General features: G+C 43.4%; 2 protein-coding genes across 3 annotated transcripts in view; both read right to left on the bottom strand.

The window, feature by feature from the left end:
• Positions 1–10500, bottom strand: part of LOC134884186 (alpha-1,3-mannosyl-glycoprotein 4-beta-N-acetylglucosaminyltransferase C-like) — a 56346-nt gene extending 45846 nt beyond the window's left edge. Inside the window, exon 1 of one of the 2 annotated variants that reach the window (XM_063912916.1) lies at positions 10472–10500. The gene's annotated coding sequence lies outside the window, so the exon portion shown is untranslated. The remainder of the gene's footprint in view (positions 1–10471) is intronic. The other variant, XM_063912900.1, reaches the window with a different exon arrangement.
• Positions 8819–13290, bottom strand: borcs5 (BLOC-1 related complex subunit 5). Its single transcript, XM_063912928.1, has 4 exons — positions 12829–13290; positions 12394–12537; positions 11593–11750; positions 8819–10774 (listed from the first exon to the last, which is right to left on the bottom strand). Exons 1-4 carry the CDS (start codon positions 12884–12886, stop codon positions 10541–10543), a joined length of 594 nt encoding a protein of 197 aa, XP_063768998.1. The 5' UTR covers positions 12887–13290; the 3' UTR covers positions 8819–10540.
• Positions 13291–13589: the final 299 nt, after the last annotated feature.

Raw genomic sequence — 13589 nt, 5'->3', positions numbered from 1 at the left:
TGTGATGTGCCGCCGGCAGCTTAGCTGGAGCGGTTTGGGGCAAGAAGCCACACTGATTGGAGCTGTACAGCGGCCTGAGACTTCAATATGTTAAATCAACTGTTAAAAAAACAATATTTATGCTTGATACTCGCAAACAAAATACTTTTCTCAGCAACCTGACTTCCCTTGTGTTTACTTTTTTAGGTTAACATGTTTTCAGGCGTCCATTTAATGAAACAGTGTCATTAATTCAAAATTCCTACAAAAGTCTTCCAGCAAAAACACAATCTTTATGACTCCTATTGTTTTCAATTTGCAATCTGCCGCCCTAACTCCTGATGATAATACATCTGTGGAGAGGCTTAACGATACCTGTCATTACATTAACACCTGATGGTAAGCAGCTGAATGTGTTTTTTTGAGCAATAAAGATCATTTAAAGAGCATATTTATATCTGTAGTGCAGCCTTATGTCTTTTCCTGGTTCACTGAGTACAGAGAACCCTGTTTCTCCTTTGGGTGATCAGGATATCAACTGGGATCTTCAAAGGTTTGGCACTGAATGAACGCACCATTAGTGTTAAAAGTTGTTTATGTTTTGGATCTATCGTGTACTGCTTACATTGTGCAGCAACTGGAAGGTTTTGCGATATCGCAGGATAACAAATCAGGCTTCATGTCCTGCGCTATATTCTGACCAATGTGTGATACAACATGTAGAGCCGACTTTTCATTCAAAAATTACAATGTCAGCTCCTAGAATAAAGCGGAGTTGCATAGATACGGCAAGATTATTATTGATAGAAGAGCAACAAACAGCCATCCATCCATCTTCTCCCGCTTATCCGTCAGGGTCGCGGAGGTAACAGCTCCAGCAGAGAGCCCCAAACTTCTCTTTCCCTGGACACATCAGCCAGCTCTGACTGGGGGATTCCAAGGCGCTCCCAGGCCAGCGAAGAGATGTAATCGCTCCACCTGGTCCTAGGTCTACCCCTAGGTCTCTTCCCAGCTGGACGTGCCTGGAACACCTCTCTAGGGAGGCGCCCAGGTGGCATCCTCACTAGGTGCCCGAACCACCTCAACTGGCTCCTTTCAACGCGAAGGAGCAGCGGTTCTACTCCGAGTCCCTCCCGGATGACTGAACTTCTCACCTTATCCCTAAGGGAGATGCCAGCCACCCTGCGGAGAAATCCCATTTAGGCCGCTTGTATCCGCGATCTCGTTCTTTCGGTCATGACCCATCCTTCATGACCATAGGTGAGGGTAGGAAGGAAGATGGCCCGATAGAGAGAGCTTTGCCTTCTGGCTCAGCTCTCTTTTCATCACAACGGTGCGGTAAAGCGACTGCAGTACCGCCCCCGCTGCTCTGATTCTCCGGCCCATCTCACGCTCCATTGTTCCCTCACTCGAGAACAAGACCCCGAGATACTTGAACTCCTTCACTTGGGGTAAGGCCTCATTCCTTACCTAGAGTGGACAGTCCATCGGTTTCCTGCTGAGAACCATGGCCTCAGATTTGGAGGTGCTGATCCTCATCCCAGCCGCTTCACACTCGGTCGCGAACCGATCCAATGAGTGCTGAAGGTCACAGACCGATGAAGCCATTAGGACCACATCATCTGTAAAAAGCAGTGGTGCAATCCTTAGCCCACCGAACTGCAGACCCCCTCCCCCACGACTACGCCTCGAAATCCTGTCCATGAATATCACAAACAGGATTGGTGACAAAGCGCAGCCCTGGCCAACCCTCACCGGAAATCGGTCCAACGTGCTACCGAGGACCCGGACACAGCTCTCGCTTTGAGAGTACAGAGATTGCATGGCCCTGAGTAGAGACCCCCTCACCCCATACTCCCGCAGCACCTCCCACAGTATCTCCCTGGGAACCCGATCATACGCCTTCTCCAAATCCACAAAGCACATGTAGACCGGATGAGCGTACTCCCAGGCCCCCTCCAGGATCCTTGCGAGAGTAAAAAGCTGGTCCGTCGTTCCATGACCAGGACGAAATTCGCATTGTTCCTCTTCAATCTGAGGTTCGACGATCGGCCGGACCCTCCTTTCCAGCACCTTAGAGTAAACTTTCCCGGGGAGGCTGAGTAATGTGATGCCTCTGTAATTGGCACACACCCTCTGATCCCCCTTTTTAAAAAGGGGAACCACCACCCCGGTCTGCCACTTCTTCAGTACTGTTTCTGAATTCCATGCAATGTTGATGAAACGTGTCAACCATGACAGTCCCTCAACACCCAGAGCCTTCGGCATTTCTGGGCGGATCTCATCCACCCCCGGGGCTTTGCCACTGTGGAGTTGTTTGACTACATCAGTGACTTCCCCCCGTGAGATTGGAGTTGATCCCCCTTCACACTCCAACTCCGCCTCTAACATAGAGGGCGGAGTTGTCGGGTTCAGGAGTTCCTCAAAGTGTTCCTCCCACCGCCCTAACACCCTATCAGTCAACAGCGTAAAGATGGGTTGAAAAGTCTGTCTTCAAAGATGGGGGGAAGACGCGACGGCGCGGGGACGACTGCACACGAATTCAAATTGTTGCACTCACTTGAATGTGAACGACGGAGATGGATGTGTAACGGATGAAAAAGGAAACCTTAGGGAGAGTGGTTTAAACCCCGGCTCCTGTCTCACCTCCACACACTGCTCAATCAGAGCGTGACGTGTGGAGGGTTGAGAGCTACAGGAGCGGTCGGACACACACAGTCCAACATCTGATTTTGGAAAAGATGTGCAGGGAAGGTATTCAAGCGTCAGACAAGCAGCTCTAACCGAGTTTACTGGTCCCCTAAGAGGACTTTAATACAGAGAACTGCTAACAATCACTCGGCCGTGTAGGGATGTGCTGAATGTCAATGTCAATGAAGTTTTCGGATGAAGTTTGTCGACATATTTTCTGACATTGAGTGTACTTTAATGCCAATACTTTTGTAGGAATTTTACTTGTAACTGAATATCTTTCACAATTGACTAGTGCTACTTTTGGTGTGAGTACTTCTTCCAGCACTGGGAAACACGTCACTGCTGTAGCGTCTCGGTGTCCTTGAGAGCTCGACTACTCAGTGGAGCAACAAAGTGCTTTATTAGCCGTCCCCTGATAGATCCGGTCTGAGGTAAATTCTCGTTCACAGTGAGAGCGATAACGTTTGGCCGCGGCTCAAAGGGGGAGGCTTCACCGGGGATCTATCACTGGAGGTGACTGCGTGTCAAATAAAAAAGCAGTGCCGGGTAATTTTACAGCATGAAAGTCAATACAGTCGATACAGGCAATCATCTAAGGGATGCCTCTCACCTTTCCTCAAATACTTGCTGGTAGAGTACTCAGTATTCAGAGCTGGGACAAACACTCAGAAAGGAGAGGGATTGTAGACATGTAGAAGTTAGAAATAACTAAATGAATTCAGATTAAAGGAATATTTTGACAAACACTGAAGTTCTGTTTGACTTTTTTGGATCCTATTTAGTTCAAATGGTTGAAATAAACTGAATATAAAATGATTTTTCAATCTAAAATGTGTTTATGCATTAAATAAAAAGGCTCTGCTGGTTCATGGCAAAGCAATCCTCCTGCACATAACCATATCTATTATAAAAACAAGATATAATGTGTTGATAAGTTTGTAAGTAGACTTTGTTATCTATCAACAAAGGCAGGTTAGGAGCAATGTCTTTGTTTGTAAAAAATATATCAGAACAAAGTGATAAATGCCTTTTATGATGTCCCAGTTTTTGTGAGAGTTTGTATTGTAGTGACGTTGGATCCAACCAAATATTAAAAACCCAAAGATAAGTTTAATCACTAAACAAGCAGCCAATTGTGATTTTGGAAAGGAGGTATTGGCAATAATTTAAAAGCAAAAAACAGAAAACTAAAAAACCCAATTGAAATGTAAAACATATGTACAAAATACATTGAAATAAAAAAAACAAGTCCAAATATTCCATTTAGCGTGTAAGTGATACAAATAAAGACACAGATTTTGGAAAATCCTCACAAATGGGAAGCTGGAACAAGACAGTGTTTGACATTTTGGCTCAAAAAAGCGTGAACTAATAATTGATTCTAAAATAGTTTCCTTATAATCGTCTGACTCATTCATTCCTGCAGGTAATGGTTTGACTTAAAAATGTAAGCTATGATATATTTGTCTCTTACATGGTACTGTAAAAATATATGTTATTGAATGTTTTTCCCGCCTGAAAACTCCAGATTTGACTCTAATCGCTGTAAACAGGATTTGAGTCGGACCCTGTAATTATAACAGGGCTCTGGAGCAAAGCCTTTGTGTACAACTTTTATATTCCCCATCTCGAGTGGAAATACAGGAAGGAGAAAAAAAAAGAGAGGGCAAAGCAGTCTTTGATTTATATTCAAATGAGAAGTATATAGGGGAAATTGGATTTCTCTTTCATTTCAGAGAATGAATTTCCTGGTGGCGGATCGTATTGTATCATCTCTCGCGTTAATATCCCGCTCTGAGCGTCCGGAGCTATTCGTCATTACAAAGACTCGCAGGAACTTCCACACCTCCTCGCCGCAGAAACGCGATGACAATTTCCATTTCTGTTCCAATGTTCAAACAATACCCCCATGGCCATTTGAGACATTTTCACCCGTTTTAATTTACACATTAAAGGCTGATAACATATCAAAGGAGTCCTGCTTTGCATTCAGAAGAAAACCTGTTTCTGTCTCACGTCCCTTATGTCAACCAACTGCACTAATTCTGCACCTCAGAGCCAGCCAGCGGGAGGAGGATCCTTTTGTAGGTGTAATTGAGTTCAGCGAGTTAATACACCGATGAAAAATTCACAACACTTCTAATCAGACTGCAGCAGCTCATGGGGAGAAAACAGCATCCACGGCCGAACCCAGAAAGAGGAGACACTCGTGTTAGCGGTAAACTTTCTGGACAAAATCCCTTAATGCCTTATTCTGATTCGCTCTTTGGGTCCAATGGATACATGTTGTAATCCCCAAAGGATAAACGCAACCGGCTGCCGGCTCCTGTGACGTCACTACGCACAAATACAAGAAACAAGACTGGAAAAGGGAATATATAGAGGAATTCATTTTGATAAATAAGGGATTCCCAGAATATGGCACAATTTCAGGACCTGCCATGGGTCTAAAAAGTTACAAAACGGGACAAGACAAACGGGGTTTACGTGAAATATATCTTATTTTAAGTTTTAAACCAAATCAACAGAGAAAAAACAAGTTGTGAATAAATAAATGTTATTAAAAACCCTGTTAAATATGCATTTGTGCCACACCTTAATATATGACAGCTCGTTGTTCAACTGGGATCTTCAAAGGTTTGGCACTGAATGAACGCACCTAGTGCTAAAAGTTGTTTATGTTTTGGATCTATCGTGTACTGCTTACATTGTGCAGCAACTGGAAGTTTTTGCGATATCGCAGGATAACAAATCAGGCTTCATGTCCTGCGCTATATTCTGACCAATGTGTGATACAACATGTAGAGCCGACTTTTCATTCAAAAATTACAATGTCAGCTCCTAGAATAAAGCGGAGTTGCATAGATACGGCAAGATTATTATTGATAGAAGAGCAACAAACAGCCATCCATCTTCTCCCGCTTATCCGTCAGGGTCGCGGAGGTAACAGCTCCAGCAGAGAGCCCCAAACTTCTCTTTCCCTGGACACATCAGCCAGCTCTGACTGAAGGATTCCAAGGCGCTCCCATTTCGACCGCTTGTATCCGCGATCTCGTTCTTTCGGTCATGACCCATCCTTCATGACCAAAGGTGAGGGTAGGAACGAAGATGGCCCGATAGACAGAGAGCTTTGCCTTCTGGCTCAGCTCCCTTTTCATCACAACGGTGCGGTAAAGCGACTGCAGTACCGCCCCCGCTGCTCTGATTCTCCGGCCCATCTCACGCTCCATTGTTCCCTCACTCGAGAACAAGACCCCGAGATACTTGAGCTCCTTCACTTGGGGTAAGGCCTCCTTCCTTACCTAGAGTGGACAGTCCATCGGTTTCCTGCTGAGAACCATGGCCTCAGATTTGGAGGTGCTGATCCTCATCCCAGCCGCTTCACACTCGGCCGCGAACCGATCCAGTGAGTGCTGAAGGTCACAGACCGATGAAGCCATTAGGACCACATCATCTGTAAAAAGCAGTGGTGCAATCCTTAGCCCACCGAACTGCAGACCCCCTCCCCCACGACTACGCCTCGAAATCCTGTCCATGAATATCACAAACAGGATTGGTGACAAAGCGCAGCCCTGGCGGAGGCCAACCCTCACCGGAAAACGGTCCGACGTGCTACCGAGGACCCGGACACAGCTCTCGCTTTGGGAGTACAGAGATTGGATGGCCCTGAGTAGAGACCCCCTCACCCCATACTCCCGCAGCACCTCCCACAGTATCTCCCTGGGAACCCGGTCATACGTCTTCTCCAAATCCACAAAGCACATGTAGACCGGATGAGCGTACTCCCAGGCCCCCTCCAGGATCCTTGCGAGAGTAAAAAGCTGGTCCGTCGTTCCACGACCAGGACGAAATTCGCATTGTTCCTCTTCAATCTGAGGTTCGACGATCGGCCGGACCCTCCTTTACAGCACCTTAGAGTAAACTTTCCCGGGGAGGCTGAGTAATGTGATGCCTCTGTAATTGGCACACACCCTCTGATCCCCCTTTTTAAAAAGGGGAACCACCACCCCGGTCTGCCACTTCTTCGGTACTGTTTCTGAATTCCATGCAATGTTGATGAAACGTGTCAACCATGACAGTCCCTCAACACCCAGAGCCTTCAGCATTTCTGGGCGGATCTCATCCACCCCCGGGGCTTTGCCACTGTGGAGTTGTTTGACTACATCAGTGACTTCCCCCCGTGAGATTGGAGTTGATCCCCCTTCATACTCCAACTCTGCCTCTAACATAGAGGGCGGAGTTGTCGGGTTCAGGAGTTCCTCAAAGTGTTCCTCCCACCGCCCTAACACCCTATCAGTTGAGGTCAACAGCGTAAAGACGGGTTGAAAAGTCTGTCTTCAAAGATGGGGGGAAGACGCGACGGCGCGGGGACGACTGCACACGAATTCAAATTGTTGCACTCACTTGAATGTGAACGACGGAGATGGATGTGTAACGGATGAAAAAGGAAACCTTAGGGAGAGTGGTTTAAACCCCGGCTCCTGTCTCACCTCCACACACTGCTCAATCAGAGCGTGACGTGTGGAGGGTTGAGAGCTACAGGAGCGGTCGGACACACACAGTCCAACATCTAAGGATAAACGCAACCGGCTGCCGGCTCCTGTGACGTCACTACGCACAAATACAAGAAACAAGACTGGAAAAGGGAATATATAGAGGAATTCATTTTGATAAATAAGGGATTCCCAGAATATGGCACAATTTCAGGACCTGCCATGGGTCTAAAAAGTTACAAAACGGGACAAGACAAACGGGGTTTACGTGAAATATATCTTATTTTAAGTTTTAAACCAAATCAACAGAGAAAAAACAAGTTGTGAATAAATAAATGTTATTAAAAACCCTGTTAAATATGCATTTGTGCCACACCTTAATATATGACAGCTCGTTGTTGTTGGATGTCACGAGACACTCTCTCCTCTCCTCCTCGCAGCTTCAATCATTAGCGGAAACTCCCAAATATATTATTTGGATAAACGTAGCATTATATTGGGAATCTAAATGGTTACTTTCGTGCCTGAAGAAGTATTTAAATGTAATAACAGTTCATTAAAAACCTTAAAAACTGTATTTAGGGCATGTGAGGTTGATAAAGCTGGTGATGCGAAGCAAAGGAACAGCACTGCTGCTCTAAAACAGAAGTTGGAAATAAAAATACTGTAAGCGTTTGCCGAGAGCTGTTGGGTCTGAAACTCGAGATATCTGCAGATTATTATTGATGATTGATTAGTTAAGGAAGTGTCAAGAAAGTTGGGAAGAAATGTAAGTGACGCCAACAAACTGATCTCAAGTGCTCATATATTTAATTAAGGATACGGTGCAGGAAAGCAATGGATCCTCATATATGACGAGTTAGAAGAAGAGCACCGTGAGGTCTTGCTTTTAAAAGGAATTGTTTTATAAATGACTTGAACATTTTTCTAGAACTTTCTTTCCATTGATTAATCCAAAGATTGCTGGAGCTCTTAAAGCCAAGATGTGTGAATGTGGAAATATGTCAAATAAAAACTGACACACATCTGTCTTACACACATTGTGAGTCAGCAGAATCTGAGCTGGTAAACAACAAATGATCGCACAGCGTAAAGCTTCCTTCAGCGTTCAAGACCTTTCCCTTGTTGTTGAACAGGAATAAACATCACTGTTCATCCAGTATTTTTTGGACAGGTAGGTGTGAATGCAGTCAGTCACTCAGTGTGCCAGCAACAACACTCAATGTTTTATATTCCCACTGATTCCCACTGTTCGCTGACTTTCAACATCACAATTTATGTCAACAAGTCCCAGACTGTGCAGAGCTACCTCCGGCACCATCTAGTGGATTTACACCCAGACTCCACACTTAAAACCCTGCTGCAAAACATGATATTAATATTGAAGCAATGTGGTTCAGAATCAATGTCCTGGTCATATTTGACTGAGGAACTTGTCTGGGAAACTGAAAATGGATCATTTCTAATCTATAACAGAAATGTTGATGATTTGTTTGTGGATTATCTCAGGTGACAGGAACATTTTCTTCAACACTGTGGCAGCTGACTCATTACCGTTGTGTTATACAAATTCAAATCACGTCAATGGATTTGTGTTGGAGGTAATGGACATCCAAAAGAAGTGGACAAATAAAACCAAAATGATCAAAAAGGATCTCATCTCTCTAGAAGCAAAAGAGAAAATGTGTTTTTATTTCCATAATTTAATCGACCCTTGAAGCAAAACAAGCATGATTTGTGATGCGGAAACAAAGGTTCAACAGATGTGAAGTTAAAATGATCACTCTCTCCGATCAAAGACATGGCCATAAATCATATCACAGCTCTGAGGACAAACACACATCCACCTCTACGTCCATCTTTTGTACCAATCTGCAAAACTCCCAAGCAACAGGGTCTCTGTTCGGTCCCTTGTTTCAGTTTTTTCATGCAAATAGCCAACATATCCAAATAAATTAAAGTCAACTTCATCGAGCACACAACTATAGAACAGCATCCTCTGTTTCCTGGGAGGCTTTTCTTGTTTTACGTCCAATGTACATCCAGGCTCCTTGCTTAATCCAAAGGCAGTAATCCATATTGTTTCTCTTCGACATGATATTCCAAACTGATGCAACGATACTGTTCAGAAAGTTTCAAAAACATCTCGTAAGCAAGCGGTTCATGGAGGGGAAATCCAAAAAGAGAGCGGGGCACTCGGCATGGAGCGAGGAGAACAATCGGGATCAATATTTGTAGAGTGAAGTGTAAGATCCCAAATCAATCGGCTCCGATGTTTTGCACAAATCCCCGAAGCAACAGGAATTGTTTTAGAAGTTCTGTGGCTCACACCTATTGGACTCCTTTAAAGCTGCAGCTTTTCTGCAGGACGAGTTTTTTCGGTCGTGTGGAGTTCACTCGGACTCAAATGTGTTGGTGCCTCCCCTGTCTGTGGACGATTGCCAGTTAGATTCCGTGCAGGTATGGGATAAGCAATAATCTCCACACATTCGATCGCAGCACTTCATAAGTCTGCAGCTGTAGAGTTCTGCTGCTCAGTCGCCAGGAGCAGAAGGCTGTGGTTAAACTCAGGTATCACCGTGTGTGTGTGCGTGCTGAGTGAGGATGCTATGGTAGGTATGAAGTCGCTGATTAACCTGGCAATAGGCAACTTGTTTCTTTTCCCTTATCATTTAGAAGTAAATGTTGATTGCACAAGGAGATGGCACCATCAGTGTTCTGATTGGTCCCTTCTCTCTGCTCTTGGGTAAGATCTCCCGGGGAAATGTAAGCTCGATTTATGGCACAAAGCCGTGGAAAACAGAATGCACTGCGTCCTTTACAGTACTGCCAACTCTTTTCCAATCAAATCAGCTAGTTCTAGTCCCAAAAAATGTATCACATTAATTAGCATAAAGTCGGTTGCATCAAGGAAGAGACTGCCAAGAGTAAAGGGAGGGACCCCATGTGGTGTTGGCAGAAAAACTGTAGACTGTGATTACTCTGAGCAGAATTTGGAGTTAATAACACTGTAACATATTTGAATGCACTCCTAGTTTTTCCCTTGATAGTCTGGAGTAGTTGCTAAATTTCTGAGTAGGGTCTGAAGGAAATGGAAAGCGCTTGTCTCAGTTGTGACGCCAACAATAATCGCCAGCAGGGAAAAAGTTGTCTATTGCCAATTTAAGAGCACTTGTTCTGCATTACTTCCTGCATTAGTAAGGGAAATAAGAGCTAGCTCGAGCAGACTCTCAAATGGAAACCTTAACTCTACGTTTGAAAAAAACAAAAAAAGGTAAAAGGGTAATCCCTACAGCTGCACACACCTGCACTTCCTCCTGGCTGCAGCTCTGGATGTAGACTCAGTAAGAATCAGCTGCTCTGGTTTAAGGAGGCTATTTGGAGGCTGAATCCCCGTCAGGCCGCATGCTGAAGGGCTCCAGCCGCTCGCTCTCAGGCAGCATGTTGTTGAGGCGCTCCATCAGCGGCACCGTCTGGTCGATGCCCATCTGGATGCGTCTGAGGATCATGGACATCTCGTTGACTTTCTGGATCTGCTCGGCGTACTTGGCGTAGCGTTTCTGGCGCTCCTGCATTATGCTGAACAAGGTTTCCACTGACAAGTCCATCTGGAGGAGAGCAGGCGGGAGAGATGGCCTTTGAGTTTTGGCGAGACTTGATAAATTCTCTTAAAATGACTTGTGAAAATGATATCAGCAACACTTAAAGCATGAACACGATTAGCATGAAATGAAATGACAAGCAGCTTGCATTTAAATACATGTTAAAATAAAGTGTAAGAAGAGATTGAGATTACAAAATGTCACAAAGCGTAAATCACTGTATGAATGTATCGTTCACATGTACTGGCCATTTTCATTGTTTTCTCTGTTTTTCATACTTGAAAGTAATCACTTGATCATTAAGTAAAGATACAATGCTTAAATATAGTGGAACATGTTCCAAAAAACAAGCTCTGGGCTTTAAATTGTTAATATTTACTTTAATAAACTCAAATACAACTCAAGATTCAAGGCTTCATGTGCACAGTAGCTACAGTGAAGATATTATAAATTAAATTTGTAATTGATAAATTACTTGATTTGTCAATTAATTTAAAACAATTATTTTCTGATGAAATCCTCTGATAATAAGTACAATCACATTAATATAATGTGCAATATTACCTTTTGTTATATTATTGCCTGTATTACTTTCAATATCATGCACAATATTGTACACTTCAGAACTATGAGTGTTCTAAAGGTTGTCAAAATTGTTGAGCAACAAAAATTACTTTTTCTTTTTACATTATCCAAAAATGTTGAATTAAATTAGATCAATGGATTATTTATTTACTAACCATAACACCTCTATAATCAATAGGGAACACAATAGTTCATTTGTTTTATTGGGGATGTATTCATGAGAAACCCTGCATCGTTACCTCTTTGATCCTCTTTACCAGGGCGTTCTGGTCGAAGGCCACGGCCTCGGCACACTGGTGCAGATGGTCCTGGTAGCGGATGCACAGCTGCATAACCTGAGCGGCGTCCAGCCTCTCCAGACACACACTGCTGGGAGACGTCTGACCGCTCAGCACTCCTGTAAAAAGCAGAGAAGATTCATTCGACAACTGCGTAACACTTGTTAATTACTGCAATTACTGCTCACAGGATCTGACAGAGTCACATCTCTGCTATTTCAGGAGTACGCCTACACAGGAAACGTTGCTCATTATCCAGCTTCCAACACACTGCTAATGGGCTGCAGTGAGCTTACCATTGTTCAAAAGACACTGGTGGGAACTAGCTGACAATCACATGAAACTGAATACCTTCTTATGAAAACTGAAAGGAGGATAAAAGATCAAAATCTACTGATATCTTCCAATAACCATCAACAGATAAAGCAACACTGCAATATCAAATAAATCTTTGTCAGACATCAACAATAACACAAGAGAAATTCAGTATTAGTTATTGGAACTATCAGTGCAGTGTGCAGATCTGAAGTCTGACTCCAGTCATTGTTTTAATCTTATATTATGTGCGCTTTTCGCTGTTGTCTTTAACAAAATGTGTACGCATTTTGTCTAGTACCCAAATTAGGGTTTACATTTTATAGATATGCATTTCTGGGGCTCACTTTATACCTGAATTTGACTGCATTAGATTTTTGCAAGATGTCTTATTAGAGATGCCTCTATATTGCATGTACTAGGTAGCTGGAGGAGTTTAAAGATTACCCTTTAAAAGAGGCTGAAAGGTAGGAATCTCCTGAAGCTTGATGACATCTGGATCGTTGTGGATATTACGCAGTGATTGAGTCCCCTGAGCCACAACCACGATATCATCCATCTTTGCTTTCTGCTTCGCTGGGGAGGGCACCACTGCAAAGACCAAAAGTTTAAATTAATATCTGCCTTGTTTTTTTCCTCCAATTTCATTTATATATATGAAATATTGAAAAATGACTGAAGTGTAACGTTACCAAAATATATATCATCTTACTTATTTTGTGGAGCTGATTGTAGTTAAATGGGATAACTTATTTAAATACATTCTCAGTGCTTTACCAACTTAACTTCACACGTTAAATTACCTTCCACTTAGCACATCAAGCTCATATATTTGATATTTAGTTAATAATGTATGCTTTTATTGTAGAGAAGTGATCTTACCCGACGAGCTGTAGTCGGAGTGCTTGTGCTCCGAGTCTCCGCTCTGTTCGGCTCCCATGGTGATAACGTCTGGCTAACAAGCTAGCGGTTAGCTTTGATCAACGTTACAAGAAACGGCACCGAGATAAACAACCCAAAGTACTCGATAAATTAACCCTTTACACACACTTCACACGCCTACAAAACACACATACGACGAGGTAAACATGTCCCACATAAGAGCAAAACTAAAGGCAGAGTTCTTGTTAGCTCTGAGGTTGGAAGCTAGTTAGCTCTGTTAGCTAATGTCAGTTGCTCCTACTAGCTAACAGGTTAGCAGACCCGTGAAGCTAAGTGAGGGTTAAGCAGACTAACATCTTAGCGATGGGTAACCGAGTATTTTAAAGGTTTAACACATATTTATAATACAGGATACTCCAGCAATGACAGCTCAGGACCAGACATCACTTCCGTAAATATTGGTCACGAGGTCTGCCTCTTTGTATCCAGACCCAAATATTACTGCCCCCTATAGCTGGCCAGGTCTAAAATAAACATATACGAGTAAAACCCAGTCTATGGTCAAACCTCATATCTTTCCCCCATTTATTGACAGTTGGTTTTCACAGTTGTTATCAAATAAGCTAAGTTAATAAGTACAGTTATGTGCATGTTATAAAGGTAGACTGGGATACGCACCACCTTAAAACCTAAGCAGCGTACCGTGGAAATATAAATGATAGGGAGTTTGATCATGATGAATATCTATCGCTAGAAAGTAT

Source organism: Eleginops maclovinus, chromosome 2 (assembly GCF_036324505.1).
Source record: "Eleginops maclovinus isolate JMC-PN-2008 ecotype Puerto Natales chromosome 2, JC_Emac_rtc_rv5, whole genome shotgun sequence".
NCBI classification, from domain to species: domain Eukaryota; kingdom Metazoa; phylum Chordata; class Actinopteri; order Perciformes; family Eleginopidae; genus Eleginops; species Eleginops maclovinus.
This window is presented reverse-complemented; position numbering and strand designations above follow the sequence as displayed.